This window comes from Phyllostomus discolor, chromosome 12 (genome assembly GCF_004126475.2).
Source record: "Phyllostomus discolor isolate MPI-MPIP mPhyDis1 chromosome 12, mPhyDis1.pri.v3, whole genome shotgun sequence".
Classification (NCBI taxonomy): domain Eukaryota; kingdom Metazoa; phylum Chordata; class Mammalia; order Chiroptera; family Phyllostomidae; genus Phyllostomus; species Phyllostomus discolor.
The window spans coordinates 1,406,927-1,434,513 of record NC_040914.2 but is presented as its reverse complement, the minus strand read 5'-3'; the positions used below and the strand labels follow the sequence as shown (position 1 = coordinate 1,434,513).

At 47.7% G+C, this 27,587-nt stretch overlaps 2 protein-coding genes across 2 annotated transcripts in view; one reads left to right on the top strand and one right to left on the bottom strand.

Moving 5' to 3' along the window:
• Window positions 1–286, top strand: part of TBCB (tubulin folding cofactor B) — a 43,805-nt gene extending 43,519 nt beyond the window's left edge. Inside the window, exon 4 of the mRNA XM_036012759.1 lies at window positions 250–286. Coding sequence (XP_035868652.1) covers window positions 250–286 — 37 coding nt within the window. The remainder of the gene's footprint in view (window positions 1–249) is intronic.
• A 780-nt stretch (window positions 287–1,066) lies between these two features.
• LOC114511255 (WD repeat-containing protein 62-like) lies at window positions 1,067–21,804 on the bottom strand (the record flags this gene model as incomplete). The annotated part of the gene is made up of 14 exons (XM_028529943.2): window positions 1,067–1,533; window positions 2,556–2,681; window positions 3,413–3,476; window positions 3,572–3,683; window positions 4,523–4,598; window positions 5,462–5,583; window positions 5,668–5,735; window positions 9,123–9,248; window positions 10,872–10,963; window positions 12,341–12,519; window positions 14,243–14,380; window positions 17,421–17,610; window positions 19,882–20,042; window positions 21,766–21,804. Coding segments are annotated over 14 exons (1,659 nt in total), but the record flags the coding sequence as incomplete, so codon positions are not given.
• Window positions 21,805–27,587: the final 5,783 nt, after the last annotated feature.

Genomic DNA, 27,587 nt, shown 5'->3' with positions numbered 1-27,587 from the left:
AATGGGGAAAAGGTGCAGGGATTAAGAAGTACAACGCAGTAGGTACAAAATAAACGGAGGGATGTTAAGAACAGTATAGGAAATGGAGTAGCCAAAGAACTTATATGTGTGACCCATGGACGTGAACTAAGGGAAGGGATTTTTGGAGGGAAGTGGGGTACAGGATGGAGTCGGGCAAAGGGGGAAAAACTGGGACAGCTGTAACAGCAAAATCAATAAAATATACTAAAAAAAATTTTTTTTTTAAAGAGTGGTCACCCTGGAGAGGGTCCTGGACCAGGAGTAAGGGTGGGGACAAAGAACATTAACTTATCCTGATTTTTTTCCAAGGCTGCACCCTCACCTTTGCTGTTGCCTAGCAATCAGCCATCTGTGGCCCTTGTTGGTGGAGCCCACCACCCACACTGAAAGCACCTAGTGCTTGCTGATCACTGTTCCCAGCCTCTCTCACAGCTGGAGCAATCATGACCAGTGGGACCTGAGAGAAGCCTGTCAGGGGCTTGTGGGAAAATATTCCTTTCTTTCTCTCTTTGTTCTCTAATTTTTTTAGGGAGAGGGGAAGGGAGGGAGAAAGAAGGAGAGAAACATCGATGTGAGAGAACCACCGATCAGCTGCCTTCTGTATGTGCCCTGACCTGGGACGGAACCTGCAACCCAGGCACGTGCCTTGACCGGGAATCAAACCAGCAACCCTTCAGCTTGCAGTCTGGCACTCAAACCACCGAGCTGCACCAGCGAGGGCGGGAAATGTTCCTTTCCAAAGGATAGTCTAGGAGGAAATGTCCTGTTCAAGCACGCCTCTGATGCCTAGCACTTAAGCAGCCATCTTGCAACCATGAGGGCCTATGCCAACCAAGGCGCTATGCAGAGGAGTAGAGATTTATAGAGTCTGGCCTTTCATAAAGTCATTAAGCTACTACTCTCCCTTTTTGCCTGAACAACAAACAATACAATTGTTTGTTGTATGTCAGAAAAAACCTACAATTTCCCACTAAAATCTGTTCTGTCTTCTGGTTAATGTGCTCTGTTTCTTTCTTGGGGCATCCTCTTTACAACCCTCCCTCCCAGGAAAGGAAGTCTGCCTGACAGCAAAGCCAATGTGGAGAAAAGTAGAGCCAAAACATAGAAAATAAATACACTCCTTTAACATCACTTGACTACCTGGATCCAGCTATGCCCGAAGCCATCCTCTCAAATTTTCAGGTACATGAACCAATAAATTATTTTTCTAGCTACACCAATGAGAGTCTGGTTGCCATTACACTGAGAGAGTCCTGACCAATATGATTACTGAGCTTCAGTATGTGCCAGGCACTGAAAACAAAGTAGTGGGCGAAACCCAGCCACGACCCCTACACTGACAGAGGTCAAATGAGGACTCCTTTGGATGGATCAGTTTCCCAACCTGGATCCAAGCTCTCTTTGGATGGTGTCTTCAGCAGCTCTTCAGGTTCACACTCTTCCTCCAGCTCATCCTCTGTCTGCTCTCCAGGGCTTAAGGAGCAAATCTTGCTGGATGTACATGCCTCCTGCCTGAAGCCAGGAATGAGGAAGGCAAGGAGAGAAATAGGTAAATGGGGTCCTAGAGGGATCTGCCTAGGGCCAGGGCCCTGTGCTAGGTTCCACATGAACCCATGGTGCTGGGAGGTCTCACCTGCCACACCCACCCTGCTAGAAATATCAGCATACTAAATGAGATAGAAGAAAGGCTGGGCTCAAAAAATAAGAAACTCCAAAGGCCACATCAATGGGATGTTTGAAAAACAGACCAGATAGTGGGGCTCGAGTACTGAGCTGCTGGGACCTGTTTGGGGAAGCAGGGGGTAGCGATGAGGTTTTAGCTCCTTTGGAGTCTAGGAGACTACATGCTTGACACAAGGTGGGCACTGGAGCCAGGACCCTGCTCCGGCCCCAGGGTAGGGCGTGAGACTCGAAACCGAGAGCCAAAGGTAGCTGCTCTCTCCCTTGGTGCCTCTGTCTACAAAGCCTCCAAGTCCACTGCAGGACAGGCGGCACACGTCAAGGCCTGGTCCCCACGGGGAGGCAATGACAAAGCCCAAGAAGAGAGACAGGGACGGCTCCGGTGGCAGGGGAGAGGAAGGAAAAACCTACAATTTCCCACTAAAACCGAGACCTCCAAACCAAATTCCCAAATTAAAAACCAGACAATAAATTCATGCCAAATAAAAGTGGTCTCCACAGCCTGAGAACCTTAAAGAGTAAGAAGGCATCTCAGTGACACTGGACCCTTCCCTGACCACCTCCCTCCTGGGTCAGGGGCTTCCTCTGGTCTCCACAGCCTCCTGGGGCTTCCTGCATCACAGTACCCACAGGCTCTCCAAGCACTTTGCATCTCCGCTCCAAAACCCTTCTCATATGTGTTATTATAACTTTGTATTCAAAGTCCATCTCCTCCCTGAGGGTGTACAAAAGGCAGGGCCCAGGGCTGTCTTGGCTATGGCTCTGTCCCCAGCATCGTGCCTCTTGAGGCCTACAGTAGGAAAATATTCCTCTGGGGGAGGAGAGAGAGGAGATGTGCAGGTGGCTGCTAGGACCTGGGGTGGCTGCTCCACTTCCCATCCTTTGTGTTCTGCTGCCCCTGCTCCTGATGGTCAATTTCCAGCAGGTGCCGCTTCATGCAGTTGGTGATCTCTGGGCCCAGGTGCCAGATGAACACACAGCTGTAGAGGCCAAAGAGAGATGTGGAAGGGTCAGAAACACTGACTACACAAGTCACCTGACTCTGAGGCCACCACCATCATCACAGCCAAGACCCCATTCCTTGGCACCTCCCAGAAAACACAACCCATCAGCTTAGTGCAGGGGCTCCCGGCCATGTCAGGTCTGAATCCTGGGTGGGGGGCTCCAGGGAACCCCAGCTAACCAGAGCCTGCTCTGAGGGCCTCCAGACCGAGGAAAGGGGTGGTGAGGAAGCAGGGTAGTAAACTGAAGGGAGTGAGAAAAGGGACTTCCTCGGGTACCAACCACATGCTAGGAATTTATTTATTATATTTATTATAAATTATTACATATATAACTTACATAAGGAACTATATCAGGATGACATATATAATCATCTCATTTAATTTTAATTATCACCATACAGTTTTCAAGGTAAATGGTATCAACCCTCTTACAAAGGAACAAACTGAAGCTCAGGGAGGGGAAATGACCTGCTCAAGGTCACAAGTAAATAAGCAGCAAATCTGGGATTTGAACTCAGGGCTGGCTGTGATGCCAAGGTGCTTGCTGTCCAAGGAGACAGAAAGCTGGAACACTCTGAAGAGCTCTCTGTGCAGACAGGTTGTAAGCCTGGTGTTGCCAGGGTCTAAGCCCCTGCTCTCCCTACAGTGTAGATGAAATACATTCCCAGAGGGAGGCCAGCCAGGGGCAGCCTCTAGGCCTTTCCCACCTGTCTCCTGATACTGTGATCAAGTGACGACAGTCATAGGTGAACTTAATGCCGGTGACGATGTCTAGAAACAGAACAGAGAAGCTGCGCTGACCTTCTGAGTCAGAAGGCTGTGTGGGGGTGGGTGAGGAGATGTCCCAAGCAGGGAGGCACACCCACCAGAATGGCCAAACATCTTGGCAACGCACTCGCCCGAGTAAAAGTCAATCACTGAGATGCTTTTGTCAGAGCAGCTTGTGGCTAGGAAGGTGCCTGAGGGGTCCACGTGGACCTGCCAAGGAGAGAATGCCAGTGATGCTTTATGCTGCCTGCTTCTTCTCTATGGTGAGGCCCAGTCAAAGATCCCAGTCCCCACTGACTGAGGACCACCCTTGAGCTGGACACTTGGTACATGGCTCATCCCAGAGAGCCCTCACAAACACACCCTTGGTACGGTAGGAACTCCTGCCTCCCACCGCACAGGTAAAAAAACCTAACATATACAACAATGGTACTGATGGCAGCCAGGCCCCTGTGCTAAGCACTGTATGTGCATAACGTGTTTCCTCCACACGACAACCCTATGACAGAAACTCTTCGTACTTGCTTTTACAGATGATGAACCAGACTGGAGAGGCGACGCTTGCCCGGGGTCACAGTCAGGCCTGAGACAAAGCTGTGCAGGGGGCGGGGGGTGGGGGGTGGGATTGGGGGGTGGGGGGGGGGAGGATTCTGACCGTGGAGCCTGAACTCTCAATTAGTCCAGAGGCTCTGAGAAGGTCCCTGCCTTGGCCTGGATAAACACAGGCAGGAGACAAGCCTGGCAAGGGAGCCCAGGACTCTGAGTTTTCCCCACCATACTCTGTTGCCACTCAGAATGGAAACCACTTAAAATGGCTCCACCTAGAGGAGGACTCAGTAAATAAAGGTGAAGCAGTCTGGGCCACCCCTAGCTCCTGAGCATCCTTGGTCAGCCAGGCCAGAGTGGGTGGCTGGCCAGCATGTGATCCTTTAATCAGGTGCCAAGGAGGACACAGGTCTAAGGCGGCTCATCAGGACAGCAGACACAAAGGGGAAACTTGTGTGTGGGGTCCGTGTATAGTTTTCACCCCAGGGGCCCTGGGCCCTCACCTTCAGCAGGGACCCTTCATCGCCTTGGGAGCCCTTGTAGCACTTCTTCTGCTTTCCATTCATGGTGTTGTAGACTCTGGGGAGGTGGTTACAGAACATGACCAACATGGATCTGCCCACCCGCCCACGTCCTCGCCCCTAGAAGGCCACTGCCACCTCTTATTCCCCATCTGATGGCTGGACTGAAACCCCATCTCAGAGAATGAGACACCATCTCAGGCTCAGGTCATGGAAATGACGCATTAGGGTGTCTGTTGGAATTAATGTCCACCTCCCCTGCCACGGAGTGAGCTCAGTGCCTGGCACCCAATTTGAATGAGCGGTTGAAGGAGGCGGAGAACCTCTTTGCACATGCCATGTCCTTTACATACTGCCCCCCTGCCATTGGCTCAATCCTCTGTGGCCTTCAGAATCTCAGCTCAGACATTCCTTCCATTAAGCAGAGGTAGGGTCAGGTATTGCCCCAGGGCCCCCCACCCCTTGGTCTATCCCCATCCCAGCCCTGACCACTCCAAGTTGTTACTCTCTGGTGAAGTGTCCATCTCTCCTCCACTGGACTATGGGCTCTGTGAAGGCAGGGCCTGGGGCTGCCCTGCTCACTGCTGTTACTCCTGCATTGTCCATCCCAGACAGGTGCTTGGGTAATGTAGGCGAGTGAATAAGTTTATGAGCCACATCCGTGCCTCTCAGTCACCCCCCATAGGCTTCTGGAGAGACAGAAGGAACCCTCTGCTGATCTGGAGGCTATGCCCAGGTGAAACCAGCTCCTAAGAAACACCTGCTGGGTCCCTCCAGTCACTTGGCCTCTCAGGGACCAGATGAGCATGGGGAAAGAGAGCAGACAGTGCACAAGAAGACAGACTCAGCTAGGTCCTATACAGGCCCCACTCAGAAAGTGGCCCAGGCCAGGCTGACAAAGGGCCCAGGGCAGCTCCTCACCTCACATTGCGGTCCTGGCAGGCCACAGCCACGTACTTCTGGGTAATGTCAACGTCCATGTCATACAAGGTGGTCTTCTCTGCCACATGGTGGGTGCGGACAAAGTGGAGCCCATCTGAGCCCTGGCAGGGCAGGCAGGACCCTCAAAGGACAGCTGTGACAAGCATCCCCCTACCCCAGCTCCCAAGAAGGCCACCCCACACTACCTGCTGGGCACTACGAAAGTAGATGCTCTTGTCAGCCCCACAGCTGATCATCTGGATGTCTCTGTTGCCTGGAAGAGGAAGCAGCAGTGTATTACGTAGGGCTGGGCCACCACTGCAAGGGAACTCAGCTGGGGTTCAGGGAGGGCTTCCGGGTGCACGTAGGAGTCTGTAAGATGTGAGCTGTGTGTGTGAGGAAGTACAGATGGAGCACTTGCAAGGGAGGCCCCTGCAGAGCAAGGGCTGAAAGGGAAACGAAGGCCAAGGGCGCAGAAGGGGCTGCATGTCTTAGACAGGCAGACACTGGGAGGCTCATGCGATCATGATCAGAACACCGACACATCCCTCAGGCCAGGCCCTGCACTGCCTGTGCCTCCCTCTTCCTGACTGCTCACTAGCCACTTCATCGCACAAATGTGACCCAGGGGCTGAGTCACAACAGTCTTTGCCCCAGGGTGCACAGAGAGTCAGGACAGGGCCAGGACTGAAGCCAGGCATTCTCTGGTTAAACACTGTGCTCTGAAACCAGCTTCTTCTCTGAACCTCAGCTTCCTGCCTGTATAATGGGCCTACAACAGCCCCTGCCTCAAGAAATTGTGTGAAACCCTTAAACAGTGGCTGCTACCTGGTAAGCACTTTTCTTCTTTTTCTTCTTCTTCTTCTTTCTTTATAGATTAAGAATAACAGTACACATACCTCACAGAGTTGCGGTGAAAACGAAAAGACAAAATAAATATTTAGAAGCTTATTACAACAGATGCTGCTCCTTCACGAGAAGGCGTTTGAGAGAGCCCAGGCATGACATGCGAGTTAGGATGCTGCTCGAGCAGGAGTCACTGGCTCACAGAGGGGAGTGAGCCCTGTGAGGGAGAGGCAGAGACCCAGAGAAGGCCTGTAAGTTACTGGTAATGTTTCGCTTCTTAACCTGGTAGATCCAAGCATTTAGCAATGTTAGGACCACAAATAATTCTAACAGTTGCTGGCTATAAACAAACATGGGTGTGTGCGTTCCAGTTCATACCTACTGACCGTAAGCCTTGATGTGGTGTTCACTGTGTTACAGTCGGGCACCACTTACCAATGGGGACGTGTTCTGAGAAATGTGTCATGAGGCGATTTTGGTGTTGGGATAATGTCACAGAGCGCGCTTACACAAACCTAGACGGGAGAGCGTCCATATAACATACCTAGGTTATATGGAATAGCCCATTGCTCCTAGGCTACAAGCCTGTACGGCATGTCACTGCACAAGACAACACAAGATGAAATCAAGCGCCAGAGCAAATGATAGGGTCAAGAGACTCAGTAAATACGAGACGATGAGGTTGCTGCCAGTGTAACACACCACACTGTTTTATAGCAAACTTTGTTTTATAAGTAGAAAGAGTACATGCTAAAATAACGATTAGAGGCATAGTAAATACATGAATCAGTAACATATTTGGTTATTATTATCAAATATTATGTACTGTATGCAATCATACGTGATATACTTTTGTATGACTGACAGCACAAGTTTGCTTGCATTGGCATTGCCGTAAACACATGAGTACTACGGCCCGTGTTGCACTGTGACATTACGTCGGCTACGACGTCACTAGGTGATAGAAAGTTTTCAGCTACACTATAATGTCATGGGACCACCTTAGTACAGGCAGCCTGTCAGTGACCAAAACGTCACGTGGTGCATGACTGTATTCGGTAACCTACGTTCTGTATTCACTTTCTGGATACGCTGCACAGAAAAGTTAAAAGCCTCAGTCCTTATTTAGCAGGGCAGCTTCAGATAGGTTTGGACCGACGGGTGCCCAGTTTATGCTGACTATCACTGTTTTGAGCATAACCCCCAAGTGAGCCAGCCCAGCAGAGCAAAGCAATCAGGAGCTGGATTTAGGAGCTGCATCCTCTCAGGCTGGCTGGGGCTCTAACGAAGGCCTACACCCTTCAGAAGGTGCCCTAAAGGACCAACTTCGGGGCCACCCCCTGGGACAGTCACCACCTCTCCTGGATCTAGACCATCCGTTAAAGGTGACGTCCCTGGGGCCAAACTGCCAGATTTGCTCTAACTCCCTCTAGCTGATGGAATGAACAGCTTTTAAAAAAATTATTATTGTTGTTGTTATTGTTATTGTTATATTTATCCTCACTCCAGGACACTTTTCCATTGTTTAGGAAGGGAGAGAGAGAAACATCAATGTGAGAGAGCCCAAATGGGGGATTGCACGTGCCTGGACCAGGGATTGAATTCATACCCTAGGTATGAGCCCAGACCAGGGATGGAACCCACAACCTAGCTATGTGTCTCAACCAGGAATCAAACCTGCAACCCTTTAGTCACGGGATGACACTCCAACCCACCGGGGCACAGGCCAGGGCCAAACAGGTCTTTAAGGGTGTCTGAGAAGTTTTAGCCGATCAACTTTTGTTAGGCCTTCATCGAGACACATCAAACACTGTTAACTTATTTTTTCCCCAGCTCCCTATCACCTTAGCCAGAGAGAGGCCGGGCAGGGAGTAGAGACATGGAGTCTCTTGGAGTAACATCCAAGAGACATTAATACATCCTCAGTCACAAAACTATATGTGAAAAATGCTTCACAGTCAAGAACTTACCATGCACGAATGTATTATTCTTCCCATGAATATAATCTTCTTAAATATAGTTTTGAACATGTTCTTGGGTTCTGATCAGTTGCACCCCACAGGGCCTGCCTCGCCTCCCCTTGGGAACCCTTAGGGCCAGGGATCTGCATGCTGAATCTTTTCATTCTTGGAGGAATCCCTTGGATGACTTGGTGGAGCACAGACTTTGGAGGACAGCCTTAGGTAAGATCCTAGGCCTGTACCTACTAGCTGTGTGACTCTGGCTGTAACATGGGGTAAAGAAGGGGATAACTGCTGGGATGGCACAAGGATAATACCCCAGTAAAGAATTGGCCTCCAGCAATGGTCACTGCCACCTATTTTCTGCCAAGCCACCGGTGCCCTCTCACAAGACCCTGCCCTCTCACAAGATCGGCACCTTGATTTCTCTCAGGGGACCAGCACTCATCTAATGCCAGTCCTCCTAGATCAGGAGTGGAGGTAGGCGGTGGCTGGGCACCAGAACCTGGCCAAAGAGAACACTCCAAAGCCCTGGCACTGCTAACTCTTCTGGAAAGAGCAGGTGCCTCAAACCTGCAAAAGGAAAGTCAGCTCCCAGTTTTGGCCAAAATGAATAGGAAAAGGGGAAATCTCTTTCCAGTGGCCCAGTGACAACCAAGATCCTGTCCTCCAGAGAAAAGCACAGCTAACAGAGGAGAGAGTCCTGATAATTTAAAAAATTCAACCTTTGGATCCAGCTGTGCCCCAATCCAGAGCTTGCTTCTCCCATTTTTTTGTTTAAGCTCAAGAGAGTTTTTACTGTTGCAAAGGAACACATCTAAGAAGATGCTGGAAGCGGGAAGGAAGGGGCTCACCTGCAAACTTGATGGCCGTGATGGAGGAGGAATGGTCGTCCAGGGTCTGCTCCAGGTTGTAGCTCTTCTCCACGTTCAGCACATGGATCAGTCGATCCCTACTGGCCGAGGCCAGCAAGGTCAACCCTGTGAGTGGAGAGAGTGGCCCTGGGTTCCCCGGAGGCTACTTGATGCATTGGCCTCCTGGAGAGCAGCACAGCCAAGCTTTCCAAGTCTTGAAGAAGGGGTCTTTGGTTCCATAATTTCCGCTAGCTTGCTCCAAACCCAGAAGGGGCGCACTCCCTCAGCTCTGTGTAATCTTTCTCCAGAGCCCCCAAACCCTGGCATTTCACATCCCATGCCAGCAGTTCAGGGAGCACTAATCTTCAGGTACACCTGGACGTTCCTTCACTTGTGCCCACAGCAGACATCCTAGCAGAGCCCAGCACTGCTTCCTACCAAGTCCAATTCCTTGGCATGCCATGTGAAGTCCTGCCAACTTCTCTGCCTCCTGAAAACACTGCCCCTTCACTCTCTGAGCTCTGGCTGCAGGGGCCTTGTCCGGGCCCTGCTGATTACCTACCCACTGCCCCACTTCCTCCTACCCCTAGGACTTCCTTGCTTGCCCCCTGAGACAGTGCCTACACTGGTCACCTGGTACTTCTGAGGCCTAACATATGACCTGAGGTGGAAGGGCACTCAGGAAAGGCATACTGAATGAAGAGAAATTTAAGGAAAATTTATTGGGGCAGGGGGTGCGGAGGAAGGAAGAAGGAAAGAAGAGCATGGGAAAGATCATTAACATATGAGGACATAGCTCTCCCTCTGTTATGTGCTTACCGAGACTGTGTCATTGAAATCAGATTATGGGGAAAAGAAACAGACAAACCGAAACTGAAGGAAATTCTATAAAATGACTGGTCTACACTCTGCAGAAAGCCAAAGTCATAAAGACAAATTAAGTGTATGGAAATGTTCCAGGATAAACGTGACAAAAGAGCCAGGACAACTAAAGTGTGAACCTGGACTGGAAAAACACAGGTGCTAAAGGGACAATATTGGGACAACTGGCAAAATGTAAGGACCATAAGACAGATGACGGCATAGCATCAAAGTAAAATTCCCACATTTGATAAGCCCCGTGGTCATGTAAACAGTTGTCCCCATTCCGAGGAAATGCTGACAAAAGCATTTCAGGGTGAACAGGCATCATGCCTGCAATTTACATTCAAATAGTTCAGCAAATGAAAAGAATGTATGAGCTGTGATCGTCTTATGTGCGTGTATGTACACACACACACACAGATGGGGAGAGGAGAAGCAGATAAACTCATTACACAGGTCACAGGGTGAGATAGGTTTTAAAAGAAGAAAAATGTGGGGGATCTGGGTAAAGAGCATGTGGGTATTCACTATAATATTCTTGTAATTTTTCTGTAGGCATTATACAAGTTTCACTGTCAATCTACCTTCCCTAGCAGGGGATGAGCTCGTTCATACATTCGCTCCTTCGACACCCACCTCTTTAGCCTGTGCTCTGTTCAGGGCACTGGGCACCAGGGTAAGTCCAGTGCAGTCCTGCCTGCCAGTATCTTGCTTTCTGGGGTCCTAGTCACCTTGGTCCCAGGGTCCAGAGACAGGGGCCCTTACTAAACACAGGACTTCTAGCTGTCACTCACAGCCCTAGCAGATACCAACTACCCCTCCCTATGGCTCTGTCAGGGGGGCCATTCCCCTGCCCCTCCCCCTGTCGCCCTGCCAGGGGCTCACCAGTCTCAGGCTTGGAGTACTCCAGGCATAGCACCTCAGCATCGTGGGCCTCCATCTTGACCAGCTCATCCATGAAGTGCAGCTCATGGATCCTAGGAGACACACACTGCCCGCTATACCCTTCTCCCAGGGCCCTCCCAGCCCCGCTCCCACCCAGGCACTCTGCCACTGCCAGGTAGGTGACATCAGGAAGTAGTTTAGAGATACCGAACCACTGTTATCATCTAGAAACCTGCCATCTTAAAGGAAGCAGTGCCAAAGCTGGGAGTACCTCAGGGGCTCCATGGGCCAGGTCTAGGACAGTCCTCTAGGGAGAACAAGGGTTAGGGCAGCACTGTTTCACAAGTGAACCCTGGGGAGGGGGAGGGGAGCAGGGATCAGGGGTCAGAGGTCAGAGGGCATACTCAAGAATAGGACCTAAGGGTGGGAACATCTAATTCCAATCTGTCATTCTTAGTCTCAAATCTAGACTTTTCTCGTTCTCTCCAACGGAAAGCAAACAGCGAGACGTCATCCAGGGTTGAAATAAGAGAGAACCATCCCAGTTTCTCTGCTCTCTGCCTGTGCCTAGTTACTTAGCTCCTCGTACCTCAATTAGCCCACATGAAAATGGAGCTGATAGCAGCACTTACATCGGAGGGTCAGTGAGGCGACTAAAGTGGTTGAGATACACATAGTATCAGGCCAGTGCCCAGCCTGGGGAAAGAGTGCTATGCCCATGTAGCCCTTGTTGCTGCTTTCACCATTCATGGCAGGGTGCTATCAGTGGGAGCAGCCCGTTGACACATTCGGTTTGCCTTGTGCAGTGATTGATATCAAAACAGTTGTCAGCATTTTAAAAACCACAGAATTTTCACGGGGAAAAAAAACCCCTGCACTTTCTGCTCTTCTTGGACAATGAGGACACATGACAACTTTGAGGGCATGCTCTCCAGTTCCCCCTAGCCCTTTCCATCCCTCAACAGCCCCAGCGCCAGGTGGTCACAGCTGTCATTCATCCACTTAAACCCGGTCCCTGTGACAGGGCTCATATGCTGCCAGCATCTATTGTAACATCTTGAAAGACCTCTGCTCTCAAATGTCCCATCCTCCTGGCTCCTCACCCAGGCCTACCAGGACCCCACAAGCTCCAGCTGGCATCTTCTCTGATGGTTTGGCAGGGGCACCACACAGCTGGTAAAGTGTTACCCTGTCCTAGAGGCATGCAAATTTGCCTGCCTACTCTGTAGGCAAAGTTCGCATGCCTCAGCTGTTGAGGTCCCCAGTACCCACCCACCCTCACCTTAGCCCTTTTGGAAGACTCTCTGCTTAAGTTCCCAGGGGTGGCTGGTTACAGGATTGCTACTCACAGCCCCTCATTCCCAATGAGTAGCTGCAGGTACAAAGGCCAGGGTTCCTCCCCACCAGCCTGAGTATCCACGAGCCCAAGCTGGGAGGTGGACACTAGACGCCCACTGGAGCCCACTTGCCTCAGATTTCCACTTCGGTCACCTGAAGCCAAGTGTTGGCCATCAGGACTGACTTGCATGACTCGTACTCCGGCTTTCATGTCCATAGGTGCCCCATTCTCACTCCCCCGGTCTGGGAAGTGTGACATATCCTGCAGATGCTGAATGTCATTCTCTACATACACTACCTTCAGTAGGGTCTGCAGGAAGGAAAGAGCTGAAGTCAGTACAGTGAGAAGGTCTGAAACACCTCTATAATTTTGTATCCCAAGAGCTAGTCTCCCATTCTTTGTTAGTAACAGAACTCCAATTCTGTCCTGGGAGGTTCACCACTAAGGATAATAACTATGTTTCCCAGCCTCCCTTGCAGCTAGATGAGGATCTGTGAATAAAGTCTGGTCAGTGACATGTAAGGCAAGTGGGAACCCTTCTGCTTCCTTCCTGCGGTCTGAGACTCACTGATGTGATAACGGGAACTCTGACAGCCATTTTGGATGGTGGACATAGGGGCCATCCTTCAAAACGGCAGAGTGGAGAGTTAGAAGGCTCTTGGAGCCTTCCTGCACCTGCCCCAGCAGTCTGAACTGGTTACATCTAGATGATTTTTATGAGTCAGAAAGCCAAACTTTTACCTCTTGTTTTGGGGTTTTCTTTTCCATGCAGCCAAATAGAACACGTATATCACAGGTACAGAAGAAAAGATGACAGTATTGGTGGTGGGGCCGGGCGGGGGTGGAGGCAGGCAGTGCAAAGGGAATAGCAAAGGAGTTCCTGTTATGTACTCCCTGCATTAAGGGTCTTTTTTGTTCCAGCCCCACTGACTTCTCAGGTTCTCCAACTCACTAAGCTCTTTCCCACCTCATGGCCTTTGCACAAGCTGTGCCTTTGGCATTGGGCACTCTCCCCTCTCCTCTTTCCTCCTCCCAATGCTCCACATCTCTCAGCTTAGTTGTCTCTTCCTCCAGGAAGCTGCCCCTGATGCCACAAATAAGATCAGATGACTCTGTGATACAGGGTCCCACAGAAGTAAAGCCTGCTTGAGTGTGGTTGGTAGGGTAATAATATGGGTGTGATAATTTTTAGTTTTAATTTGAACACTTCACCTACTCAAACACATGGGGTGTTTGCGTGTGATGTTGTTATATTACAGAATTACATGCCCATGATTTTGTAATAAAAAAGGGGTGTTATTTGTGCTGGGCCCTGTATATCCTACTAGCAATATGCAATTTTCCTTCATGCCGCTTACCACGTTTGTGATTATATCACAACTCGTGCGGTTGTTAGTTCCCTCTCTGCCTCCTGCACTAGCCTGTGGGTGCCACAAGTACAGGAGAAGGGCCTGTCTTAGTCACTGATCGGTGCCCAGCATGTACCCACCTAGTACAGACCTTGATAAGTGTCTGCAGAATCATAAGTGCATGATTCAGGTTTCAGCTCCTCAGAGAAGCTCCTTTACTGACCTAGCCATACCAACCACTTCTTCAGCATAGTGTCTCCCCAGCCTCACATTATGGCTGTCTTTGGGGTCCTGTCAGTACCCCCACCCATAGCATCTAGCCACACAGGGGAAGCCTCTGCATGATTTGGTTGATGAACCAAAGAGCTCTGCCAAGGAGCTACAGCTCAAGACTTGGGAGGAACTTCTCTTCTGTTGAGTATGTCACGTTGCCTAGAGTGGCTGTGTAGACACACCTGGACAGCAGCTGCTGATTAGTAGAGAGACCTGCACTACGTAGAAACAGAGGGAGACAGAGAGAAACAAGAGAGAGGGTAACAGAAAGTGACTTGCACTGGTTCCTGGTTCCTGTCCCTAGTCAAGCCTGAGAGCAAGATTCTAACAGACTCCCTCCTGCCTCAGTGTTCTAGCTGTAAGTAGGTCTTTGTTGTTCCTAAAAGAGGGTTCACAGTGAAGGCACTCACATTACTGAAGATGTTTCTCTGCCAGGGAGAGTCAGGGTTGCTATCCATGTTCCAGAAGCGAATGGTGTTATCTGAAGAACAAGTCAGAAAAGATCCTGATGGTAGACAAGCTCTCTGATCTTCAAGCTCAGGATACACCTACATTTCCCAGAGATCAAGGCAAAGGGCAATTCATTACAACCACTTCAATGACAGCACTATGACACACTGTCACATTATGGTGGGAAAAATGTAAATTGCAGGTGAAGAAGCATAGTTTAATGCTTTCTATATTAAAAATAAACAAAAAGGGACAAAGATTGCTACCAAATATCATCCATGACCTATCGTCAACGCAGGCCGTAAAACATCCGCACAAATAAATTTCCAAAGAAAATGGAAGCACACGAAACACAAAAAGAAACAAGGTACCGTGAACAGGAAGCAGCACAAACAATAGAGGCTAGCTTCAAATACTGGAATTACCAGGCAGAGTATAAAATAACCATGCTTATGTGTTTAAAGAAATACAAAAACACTGACAACATTCAAAGCATCAGCAGCCAGCCCTGCCTAGTTTGGATGGAGCACCGGGCTGTGAAGCAAAGGGCCACCGGTTCTATTCCCAGTCAGGGTACATGCCTGGGTTGCAGGCCATGTCCTCAGATGGGGCGTACAAGAGGCAAACACACATTGATGTTTCTCTCCCTCTCTTTCTCTCTCCTTTCCCTTCTCTCTAAAAATAAATAAATAAAATCTTTTAAAAAAAGTGTCAGTAGCCAACCAGAAACTATCAAGAATAACCAAGCAGGGCTGAAAAAGAACAAAATAGAACTATTTATAGAAGTGAAAAATAGGCAAGACAAACAAATGAAACATATAAACATATGGGACTACAGCAAACTAAAAAGTTTTTGCACAGCAAAGGAAACCATCCACAAAATAAAAAGACAACCCACCAAATGGGAGAAAGTATTTGCCAATGATACATGTGATAAAGGGTTAATATCCAAATTTATAAAGAACTTACACAACTCAACACCAAAAAACACACAATTCAATTAAAAATGGATAAAGGGTTCTGGCCAAGAAGGAGGCATAGGTAGATACACTTTGCCTCTTCACACAAGCAAAAGAAGGACAACAACAGGTTTGAAAACAAAATATAACTAGAACTGCCAGAAAATCAACCTGTATGGAAGTTTGATAACCAAGGAGTTAAAGAAGAAACATTCACCCAGACTGGTAGGAGGGGCAGAGATGGACGGCAGGGTGGAGAGGACTTGCACCCCAAGGTGGCGGCTAAAGGACTGGGTCAGTCCTACATTAAACCTCGAGGAACAACTAGGGAGCGATGCAGACTGAAACAACCCAGGGTTCCAGTGTGGAGAAATAAAGCCTCAAACCTCTGATTGAAAACCTTGGTGGGGGTTGAGGTGGCAGCGGGAGAAACTCCCAGCCTCAGGGGACTTTTTCACTGGAGAGACCAACAGGGTCCTAGAATGTACACAACCCTCCCCCCGCCCCACCTTGGAATCAGCACCAGAAGGGACCAATTTGCTTGTGGGTAGCGGGGGAAGTGACTGAAAACCAGCAGAGAGTGGAGCAAGCACCACTGTTCCCTCTCAGACCCTTCCCCCACATATAGCACCACAAGGCTGCGATGTGGGTTACCCCTCCCTGGCCAATACCTAACGCACCACCCCTTACTATGATAACAGGCATGCCAAGACAAAAAAAATAAAAATAAAAAAGAGAAACGGCCCAAATGTAAAAACAGTTTGAAGCTCCAGAGAAAATACAATTAAGTGACAAAGAGATAGCCAACCTATCAGATGCAGAGTTCGAAACACTGGTAATCAGGATGCTCACAGAATTGGTTGAATATGGTCACAAATTAGATGAAAAAGTGAAGGCTATGCAAGTGAAATAAAAGAAAATGTACAGGGAACCAACAGTGACGGGAAGGAAACGGGACTCAAATCAACGGTGTGGACCAGAAAGAAGAAAGAAACATTCAACCAGAACAAAATGAAAGAAACAAGAATTTTAAAAAAATGAGGAAAGGTTTAGGAACCTCCAGGACATCTTTAAACGTTCCAACATCTGAGTCATAGGGGTATCAGAAAGAGAAGAGGAAGAGGAAGAAACTGAAAACATATTTGAACAAATAATGTAGAAGAACTTTCCCAATCTGGCAAAGGAATTAGATCTCCAGGATGTCCAGGAAGCTCAGAGAGTCCCAAAGAAGTTGGACCCAAGGAGGAACACACCATGGAACATCAAAATTACATTACTCAAGCCTGAAGATAAAGAGACGATCTTAAAAGCAGCAAGAGAAAAGGAGACAATTACCTATAAAGGAGTGCCAATAAGACTGTCAGCTAATTTCTCAAAAGAGACCTTGCAGGCAAGAAGGGGCTGGAAGGAAGTATTCCAAGTCATGAAAGGCAAGGACCCACATCCAAGATTGCTCTATCCAGCAAAGTTATCATTTAGAATGGAAGGGCAGATCAAGTGCTTCTCAGATAAGGTCAAGTTAGAGGAGTTCATCATCACCAAGTCCTTATTATACAAAATGTTAAAGGGACTTATCTAAGAAAAAGATGATAAAAAACATGTATAGTAAAATGACAGCAAACTCACAATCATTAACAACCACACCTGAAACAAACAAACAAACAAACAAACAAACAAAAAAACAAAAGCAAACTAAGCAAACAACTAGAACAGGAACAGAACCACAGAAATGGAGATCACATGGAGGGTTAGCAACAGGGGAGTGGGAGGAGGAGAAGGGAAAGGTACGGAGAATAAGTAGCATAGACGGTAGGTAGAAAATAGACAGGGGGAGGACAAGAATAGTATGGGAAATGTAGAAGCTAAAGAACTTATGACGCATGGACATGAACTAAAGCGGGGGAATGTGGGTGGGAGAGGGTGTGCAGGGTGGAGGGGAATGAAGGGGGGGAAACGGGACAACTGTAACAGCATAATCAATAAGATATATTTAAAAAGAAGATGGAAGGACTTTTGTCAGTTTCCCTCCTAGTTGTGTCCTCAGCACCTAGAACAGGACCTGGCACTTAGCTGCAGTCCATTTTGAAGGAATGGCCTAACCAATGGGTTCCCCAAACTCTGCAGAAGCTTTCTTCAAATGGGGGCTGAGCAAGGGCTGGGGAGGCAGAGAGGGGCTCACCTCCACGTTCCACACGTAGGAGCTGTGGAAGAGCTCCGACCACATCTTGCCTACTTTGTTGATGTCTTTGACATCCCAGATATAGATGCTGTGGTCCTTATACACGCAGGACAGCCACTGGTGGGTGGGGTCAAAGGTCAGTGCCACTGTATCTGGGTAGACTGCTTCTGCCTTCCTGCAGAAGAGGAAGCTAACAAGACAACAACAGGTCATCAGTCACCATCAGTGTCACTGTGGGTAGTAACAGACACTTGAGTTACCTCAAGTCAATGCCATGGTGGTCCATCTGTGTTGGGAACCGCCCTGCCTGGTTTCAGAAGCTGTAGCCCGCCCCCCCCCCCCATGGCTAAGGCTGAGTAAAAAGACCTTAGGACAAGAAGCCATTAAGGAGACAAAACTTATCCCCCTGGCAGGAACACCGCCTCTGCCCACTTTATTTCCTCCTGCCTGGCCTCTGGTGCCTGACCAGTGAGCCAATGATGGGTAAGATTCCTCAAGGGAGGGATGACCTAAGAAAGGCATGGTCACGAGAGGGCCCTCAGGGAAGGACTTGAGGGCTATGGAGAAGGGGGGGTGATGGACCCTCGCCCCTCAGCTTTGACATAGCCTGAGTCCCCATTCTGTCTGCAAGAAGTCTCCTAATCTCTTGGCTGCCTTACTTCCCCTGCTTGACCTAAGCCTAAAACAATGCTGGAGGTAGGTGTGGCCCTGTGCTGGAAAGGGCGGTTTCCCCAGGGTGATCAGGCCTAAGAAAGAATGCATAAAATCCTGTGAAACCTGCTTTGCTAAGAATGCCCTCGGTTTAAATGATAAGGGTCCAAGCTTGAAGTGAGTTTGTTCCCCAAAGTTTGATGGCCCTGTATCTGACCCTGACTCAGAATAAGCTCTCCGAGTTCTTTGAATGTTATCTGTTGGTTAATCATTTCTGCCTGAAAATGATTGATGAGCTTTATGTATATACCCTGTATTCGTGTGCAAATTGAACCCAATAAATGCCTGTCAAGGCAAGGGTCAAGGCGATCTCCTTTTGAGAGAGTAGCTGTGCCGTCCCTTTTTCTGCATAGGCCTGGATAGTCCGTGTGAATTTCTCTTGTCTCATCCACGATGCCGTAGACACTGCGGGCCAGTGTCTGCATCATATCTGTCCCGCTCCAACTCCACTTTTCCTTCTTCCGTCTTCTTTTGCTTTGTTTCTAATGCAGAGGTTGTAAAGTGACAGCTTCCACTTGGCCCCCAAGAGCATTTGAATTTTCAACTCCTGTTGTATTTTTCTCCCCCCATTTCATCCAACCCAAGCTCTGTCCTCTCTCTCTGAGCATGGAAGGACAATGGGCACATATCTCACTCAGGCTTTCTCTCTCATAGGCTCTACCACACGTCACCAAAAATCTCTGTGCAAGGGAGCAGGGGAGTTGTCCCCTGGCCTGGCCCTCCCTACAAAGGCTACAGTTTACTGAGCACCTACTGTGCGCCAGGCGGAGAACTTTCTGCACTGAATCATCCCCACAACTTCCATGAGAGGTAGGTTCTCTGTTTTACAGAGGAAGAGGTTGAAGCACAGGCTGATACAGTGACTTGCCTGAGGCCCCATAGCGAAGCAGAAGGTGGCAGAGATGGGCAGCCTGGCTACTACAACAAACCACTGTCTGTGGGTTGCTGACCTACCCTCCCTTTCCTTTGAGACACCCAACAGCCCCCCCCACCCCGCCAGGCTATTAGAAAAGGCACTCAGCAGGTAGTGTCCTGCAATCTACAAAGAGGCCACCCCAGGCACCCAGCACCCCCTGGTTAGGTAGCTCCCCACACCCCCCAAAAATGACTCACAAGACGGGGAAAATATGTCACAGCGCAGCCCTTCCACCCACTCTCAACATGGCAGCCAGAGGGATCTAATGCTCAAAGCCCAATCACATAATGCCAACGCCTAAAACACCCAGTAGCTGCCCATGGCCCCCAGAATAGACTACAGGCTCCTCCCACCAGCCTCCATCAACTCTCCCCCGCCCCAACTCCACCCCCTCCCCTGGCACACTGGGCTCTAGCCACACAGCCCATAGGTTTTCCAGCAACACAACAGGACCAGTGTGCTGTCCCCTTAAGGCCTTTCTACTTGGCTGTCAGGACCCAGTTCTCCACACAGCTGGCTCTTTCTCACTAGAGGCTTCCCCTGGCCACCCAAACAATACAGCCCCAACCCCCAGCCACTCTCCTTCCTGAGTTTGTTTTATTTTGCAAGAGCATTTATGACTATCCGAAATTATCTTATCTGTGTACTTGTTTATCATCAAGCTCCCTCACTGGACTGAAGACTTTACGGTGTCAGAAATGTTGCTGCCTCATTATACCTGTATCCTGCTCCTTGCCTAGGGCTGGCCAGTGTGTAGATGGATCTAGAAGTGTGGATGCATAGCAGCAGACAGATTCTGGGTGGGCCCCTCTCCCTCCCCTTGCCGGGTAGTACCTGGGCTCCAGGCCCTGGGCCACATCCACTCCTAGGTAGTGCGGCTTGGGCAGGTTGGCAAGGTAGTGTAGGTTGTGGGCCTGGAAGATGCGCACTATCCCATTGGTGCAGCCACAGAAGATGAGCTCCTGGCTGACACAGAGGCAGGATGAGAGGGAGACCTGTGGGGGCAAAAGGGACCCAAATGTTGACTTTGTGCTTCGTGTGGCCCAGTTCAGGGACACGGGGACTGACAGAACAGCAGCCTTGTAGTTTCTTGGGTCTAAGAAGCCCATCTTAGTACATTTTAAGGTTTTTGAAATCAGAAACCTTGTAGCGTAAGGTCACTATTGAAGGAAATGTGCCGGCAGGTAGACAGAGGCACAGATTAGGACAGAGTCGTCATTGCTACCTACAGAGGAATTCAGCTGTGGGTGGAAAATATCTATTCAGTAGACCATGACTTCAGATAGGTCACTTGTAGTAACAGGATTAAATTTGGGGCTGAAATGTTGTTCCCTATTGCTTAAAAACAACTTCATTGAGATTATACTTCAAAGCAGCATAGAATAAAGTTACTGTATATAGGAAGGACTGTCTATACTGCCATGACATGTAGCTAGACAGGGAAGAAGTGCCAGAACTGTGGGCAGTGATTAGAGGAGTTTTTCCAAATCTATAGGCTTAATTCATGAGTCATTCATGACAACTGCTCAGGTGCTACGTGTCTATCTGTCAAAAGCTTCTGACATGCTTAAAAGCTGCAGGAGTTCCAGGAAGAGGATTCCAACAAGAAAAAAAAGAACTAGGAAGGACAGAAAAGACTCAGAATTCGTCCATATGCCTGACACCATGCCATTAACCCTAAAGATGAGCTGTGTGTTGGTCACAAGAGCAGCACGAGAAAAAAGGAGGGAAAACAGACGTGACAGCCAAATGGGCATCCAAATCTGAGAATAGGAAGACAGCTTGGACTTGAATGCTCAGATCCTGAAGGGAAGTGGTTCTGCAATTTACTGATCCTTTAGTTTAAATATTGTTTTTGGCCCTGGCTGGTATGGCTCAGTGGCTTGAGTGTCAGCCTACGAACCCAAGGGTTGCTGGTTTGATACCCAGTCTAGGGCACATGCCTGGGTTGTGGGCCAGGTCCCCGGTGGGGGTGTCTGAGAGGCAAGCACACATTGATGTTTCCCTCCCTCTCTATCTCCCACCCTTCCCCTCTGTCTAAAAATAAATAAATAAAATGTTTTTGGTCTAGTCTTTTTTGACTGAAAATGATTAATTCAATGATACCTACATTGTTTAAAAAGCACAGTTGTGCCCTGGCTGGCGTAGCTCAGTGGATTGAGCGCGGGCTGGGAACCAAAGTGTCCCAGGTTCAATTCCCAGCCAGGGTACATTCCTGGGTTGCAGGCCATAACCCCCAGCAACCGCACATTGATGTGTCTGTCTGTCTGTCTGTCTCTCTCTCTCTCCCTCCGTTCCCTCCTAAAAATAAATAAATAAAATCTTAAAAAAAAAAAAATAATAAGCACAGTTGTCCTATTAGTCAAGAGTGTTCAGTGAAGAAATGTGAACTGAATCAAATAGTGAGGAAAGCAATCGTAACTTTTACCCGACAACCCCATCACAGGGTACCAAGCACTGTGTGAAATGCCTTACCTATATTATCTCATGTGACTCCCTTATGGACTCTGTGAGGTAGGCAGCAGTGTTTCCATTTTTACAGAGGAGGACACTGAGGCTCAGAGAGGGAAAGTCATTCACCAGAGTCGCACAAGCAGAACTTGAAGTCAAACGCAGGGTTGGTGTGATCAACTACCAGGCAGAAAGACTGCTGAGCATCCCAGGGGACCATGTCACAGAAAGAGTGGTTCCCCCATTGATAGCAGAAAGATTGGGTACCTTCAGATTGATCCACTGCACCAGAACCCATTTTTCATTCAATTATATATACTTTAAATAGTAAAGTAATATAAAATCAACATAAAAAGCCAATATATAAAAACAGGTAAGAAATATTGAAAGACAGTTCATAGAAGACATACATAAAGAAAAAAAGAAAAGAAAGTCAAGTTCAGTGCTACTACTATTTGAAGATACTTTCTTTTGTCTGTCAAATCAGTGAAGATTCACATTATGGTTTCCCAAAGGTGAGGGCAGTCCAGTGCACATAAGGCCCCTGCAGACCTAGGCTGGGGAGCATTACGCTATCCTTTCACCTTGTTCTATTGGTTAAGGACAATGCTAGTGAAGCTTCAAGCTTCAGAGGGCTGGGAAATAGACCCTACCCTTTGATGTGAGAAGCTGTAAAGTCAAATTGCACAGAGCAAGGATACAAGAAGACTTAGAAAATAAGGCTGTTTTTGTAGTCAGTGTACCACAGAACCTTTTCTTCATGGAGTGCATTAGTTAAAGTAAATAAGGCTAGTTGCTTTTTACTGAAGGACCTCTAAAACTCAGTTGCTTTATTATTCTATTTTTTAAATTCATACTGTAGCCCAATGCAAGTCAATGGGGGTCACTGCTCCACAAAGTCTAGCAGAGACCCAGGATTCTTCTGTCTTGTGGTTTCACCCACCTCTAGGTCCTTAGAGTCTCCTCTGTTAAGCCAGTGTGTGTTGACAAAGTGAAGACCACTTATGGGAGGTTTTTACCATCAGGCTTAGAGACTGGAGAGACATTCACTCAAGTGCCATGGCCTTCTGTCAGTTATATAACCATACAAAGTTGCGATGGACGATGGGAAATGTAGTTCAGCTGTGTGGAAGAACAAAGGGAAGCAATTTTGGTAAGCAATTAGCCAGTCTCTGACACATATTTTGGGATGTGCCATGTCTGGGAATACAGAAGGGTTATTTATTTCCTTGTTTATTGTGTGTCCCCCTCTGTGAGGACATAAGTTCCATAAGTTTTGTTCACCACTACATCCCCATCACACAACCAGGAACCAGGATATTGAAGATACTCAATAAATGTGTTGAATGAATGAATGAATAAAAGAAAACTAGTAACTTTCAGATGTTAGAATATTATGAACACACACAAAATTATGTCTTTAGGGACATGGAAAATTGCTCAAGAAGTATATAGTAGGCACTATTGGTTAGATAGGATTGAACATAAACTCTGTAATAGAATTCAGTATAGCAGTGGCTTATGTAAAATAGAACTTTCTCCTACAAAAGCCTGAGTGTAAGCAATACAGGGTTAGCTCACATACTTCTCAGTAGCAGGTATCCAAACTGCTTCTGCGGATGGTAGCGCCCTGGTCTACATGGCCCAAGATGGCTCCTGTCACGTCCACGTTCCAGACAGTAGGAAGGGGAAAGAGGGAATGGAGACTTACTCTGTTCCTTCAGGATGCAAGTGAACTGAGAAATAAAATCTTTGCTTTGGTGTCTCATTTATTCTGCCCTCCATATTGGGAGGGTTGTCCCCTTGGTTACTTCCTAGAGCAAAGAGCAGATGTATAACAGTAAGGTTAGGTCACAGGTGATCAGTTGAAGGGAATATAGCTGCTATTTCAGGGTAATACAAGCTCTTTGCAGAAATGGGCAGACTACAAATTTCCATGTATGATATTGTCAGAAATCTATAAAAATATTCCCAGAAAAAAGTCAGAAGAGAAAAATTATAAATCAAGGTTGTCTTTGAAAATTTGGTACATTTTTCCTTTAAAAATATATTTTGCTCAGTCCTTGTGTTACAGAACAGACTTGGGGGGGGGCATTGACCCACCCAGGGACGCCAAAAACTGTTACAGAACACACCCACACATAGGACCAAGGGGGGTTATTATATACTATTACCGAAAGGACCTCTACTAGGTTCGATTGTCCACTGCCTTAGGAAAGACGTCTCTCAATGCCAGAGATTCGTGAAGAGGAAAGGAAATGTTTATTTAAAGCTATACAGACTTAAAGTAGTGACCTAATGTCTTCATTAAAATATCAAAGTCCTTTGTAGATACCCACAGATGCCCACAGTGCTTCCTTCCCACCCTGCCCTAATTTGGGATACCACATCTCAGGAAAAGAAGTAGATGTCTGTGATTCTGGCCATGGGCACCATCAGCTGTGTCACTGTCCAGGCAGGCTCTCTAATTAATCCAAAGCCAGGTGGCACCTTCTCATGGCCTACTGGCAAGAGTTCTTTCACCCTTCTTCCAGCAAAGTCTCTACTGCTTCCTAGGCCACGTGGCCAAAGGGAGCACCCCAAAGCTGTGTGGTCCTCTTTCACCAAAACTGCAGGAGTCCCCACCCTGGCCAAAATGGAATGGTTCTTCTCAGCAAAGCTGTGGGAATGGGGGGGTCATCACTCTGCCAAAGCTGAGTAGCAGTTCTCTGCTAAAGCCACATGGTGATTCTCTCTACCCAAGCTGCAGGGGTCCCCACTCTGGCAAAGCCGCGTGGTTCTCTCTCTAATGGCTGCTGTGTCTGAGTTCAAATCCCCGTACCAATTTTCCTCTGTAGCCCCATTTCCAATTCCTCCCACAATCGGCTACACTTGCCAGCACTCTTGTATCCTTTCAGCTTTACTGGGCTGCTGTCATGAGTCTGGGCAGGGGTGGCCACATGGTGTGGAGCCAATCACCTCCAAGCTCTCATGCAGGCACTGGGAACCTGCCCCGCAGTTACATCTTGGGTGGAAGTCCCTTCCATCCCCCTGGCTCCAAGCGAAGCCACAGCTATTTAACATATCTAGGCAACCAGTTAAAGGTTATAGATATGCTAAATGACCATGCACAGGTTAGCTGCAAAGCTGTTGCTGTACAAAACAGCCCTGTATGTTCCTGCTCCACAGTCCCTTCCCCCAACTCACACCTGTGGGGGAAGGGGTGAGGACATCCTAATATTTCCTGGACACCTTGAGTTCTGGACCCCATTCTCAATCCCTATTTGGGCCCCTCCTCTCAGCTGCACACTGTTTCACTTGCTGGTGTGGTTTAGTTGGTTGGAGTGTCATCCTGTGAACCAAAAGGTTGGGGGTTTAATTCTAGGTCAGGGCACATATTTAGGTTGCAGGTATGATCCCCAGTCAGGGCATGTATTGAAGGCAACCAATTGATGTTTCTCACATCAATGTTTCTCACTCTCTTCTTCTTCCTCTCTAAAATCGATACACATATTTAAAAAATTAAAATATATTTTACTCTATTTTATACATTTTCTACAATGAGTAAGACTACCAGATATTTTAAACATCTTTAATTGTGAAATACAGCATAACTATAGAAAGAAAAAATACAGATTGCACAGTATATGGAATCATTATGAAGTGAACACTCAGATATCAGAGTGATCAGGCTTATGGAAGGGAGTCATTTGAAGCATGATTTAGAAGGATAAGGAAGTTTTGCTGTACAACCATGAAAGCACACTCTTCTGACAGAGTTTTCACTCTGATGAGGAAGTCTGAATTATATAAATAATTCCCCAAAGGATGATGATGATGATGATGGTGGCTGAAAAGTTCTTGACCATGTGTTGCATGCCCAGCCCTGAGCTGGGTGATGCAGAGGGCACATCACTTCCTAAGATAGCCCTGCCCCCTATCATAGGGCCCTTAATCCAGTCCAGTAGACAGATATTGTTGAACATTACAGATTATTATATCATGAGTGTTTTGTGGAAGAAGTTCTAGGAGTCCTGGGAACTCATAACAGGACAACCTGTTCTAGTTTGTGATGGGGGAGGTCAAACAACGGCTTGACTCTAAAGTAAAAAAGGCAGGAAAGGGTGTTCCTGCAGAGGCACAGCCTGTGTAAGAGTCTGGCAGCAAGGAAGCCTGGGGAGAGGAGCGGGAACAGAGTGATTATTATTTTTTAAAAATTTTTATTTATTTATTTTTAGAGAGGGAAGGGAGGAAGAAAGAAAGGGAGAGAGAAGCATCAATGTGTGGTTGCTGGGGGCCGTGGCCTGCAACCCAGGCATATGCCCTGGCTGGGAATTGAACCTGTGATGCTTTGGTTCGCAGCCTGCGCTCAATCCACTGAGCTATGCCAGCCAGGGCTCAGAGTGATTATTTTAAATGTATTTAATTAATTAATTTCTGGTTAATTTTATGTGTCAACCTGACCAGTATACTTTTATGCCTTGATATTTAGCTAAACATCATTTTGAGTGTGTCTTCGAGGGTGTCTCTGGATGAAATTAGCATCTGAATCAGTAGACTGAGTGAAGCAGATTGCCCTCCCCAATGTAGGTGGGTCTCATCCCATCCTTTGAGGGCCTGAACAGAATGAGAGGTGAAAGAAATAATTAGTACTTTGCTTGACTGTGGAGCTGGAACATGGGTTTTCTCCTGCCTTCACTCTGGGACTTATATCATTAGCCTCCCTGGTTCTCGGGCCTTCAGACTTGGACCAGGATTTAAACAGTTGGCTTTCCTGGACCTCCACTTTGCAGACAGCTCCTGCAACTTCACAGCCAACATAATTATGTGAGCCAATTCATTTTAATAAATCTCTTTCTTTCTCTATAGCCTGATGGTTCTTTCTCTGCAGAACTCTGAGTAATACACCACTGAAGGGAGGGCAGTGGAGGGACAGTAATCCAGATGAGTCATCACATAGCTATTCAGTATCAACCATGCTTGGGTTTAGACCTGGCTCTGCAAATCCTCAGGCAAATGACTCCATGTCTCTGAACCTCCACTTCTTCTCATGTTTTCAGAGGGTTGTGAGAAGCCTTGCCAGACATACCTGTATAGAAGTTATCTTAGTTCTCATCATGTCTTTAGGAGGCATTAGCAAGGGTAGTTATGACTATTTATTAATTGGTAGCATTGCAAAATTGACATAATTGAGGCAGCAAATTGTGAGGATTAAAAGCATGATCTATAATGCCAGCCTTCCTGGGTCTGAATCTTGATTCTGGCACTTCTACCTCCATCAGTCAGAATACGCTAGGTTACACTGTGGTAACAAAGGAGTTCTAGATCTTAGTGGACTAACATCTCAAAATTTCTTTCTCATAGAACAGGCACATGTTCTCCATCTGGTGGCTCAGTGATCCAGCTAGCATCCCTGATGTGGCACCTCTGTGCATGCATAGCTACCAAGGTTGCCTAGGCATGGGGATGAGAGCATGGAGCATCCTGCACTGGTTTTTAAATGCTACCACTAGAAAGTGACTCTACCAGCATTTCCACTCATATCCAAAGCAAGTCAAACAACTATGCCTGAGTTCAAAGGAATCTGGAAGATGGTGGAAGACTTTGGTAATACTTGCTATACTATCTCATTGATGGTGCTAAAAATTCAGTGAGAAAATCCACACAAAACATTTCATTCATTGAATAAATATTTGTGTACCTAAGATCTGCTAAGCATTGTTTTAGGAACTGGGTACCTAGCAGTTAACAAGACAGTCAAAAATCCCTGCCCTCAAGGAGCTCACATTCTAGTGGGTGAGAAAGACAAGAAACTAGAGAAATAAGTAAGCTATAAAATGTTAGTAGGTGAATAACTGGTAAGAGCAATGTGGGAGTGAGATGGGGAATGTGGGGGTTAAATCAGAGATCTGAGAGGCCTTTCCTGAAATCACTAGATGTGTAGACTTGAGGCACTCAGGGGTGAGGCACTAAGGTAGGGCCCTCATGTGTGCCAGGAGAGGGGCTGCTTGGATATTGCTGTGCTTGCAGAGCCTCCTGCTCTTGTCTGTGTTCCTGCTGGGAACATCTGGATCAAGCTGCCAGTAGGGCTTCTTTCTTAAGAGGGAGGA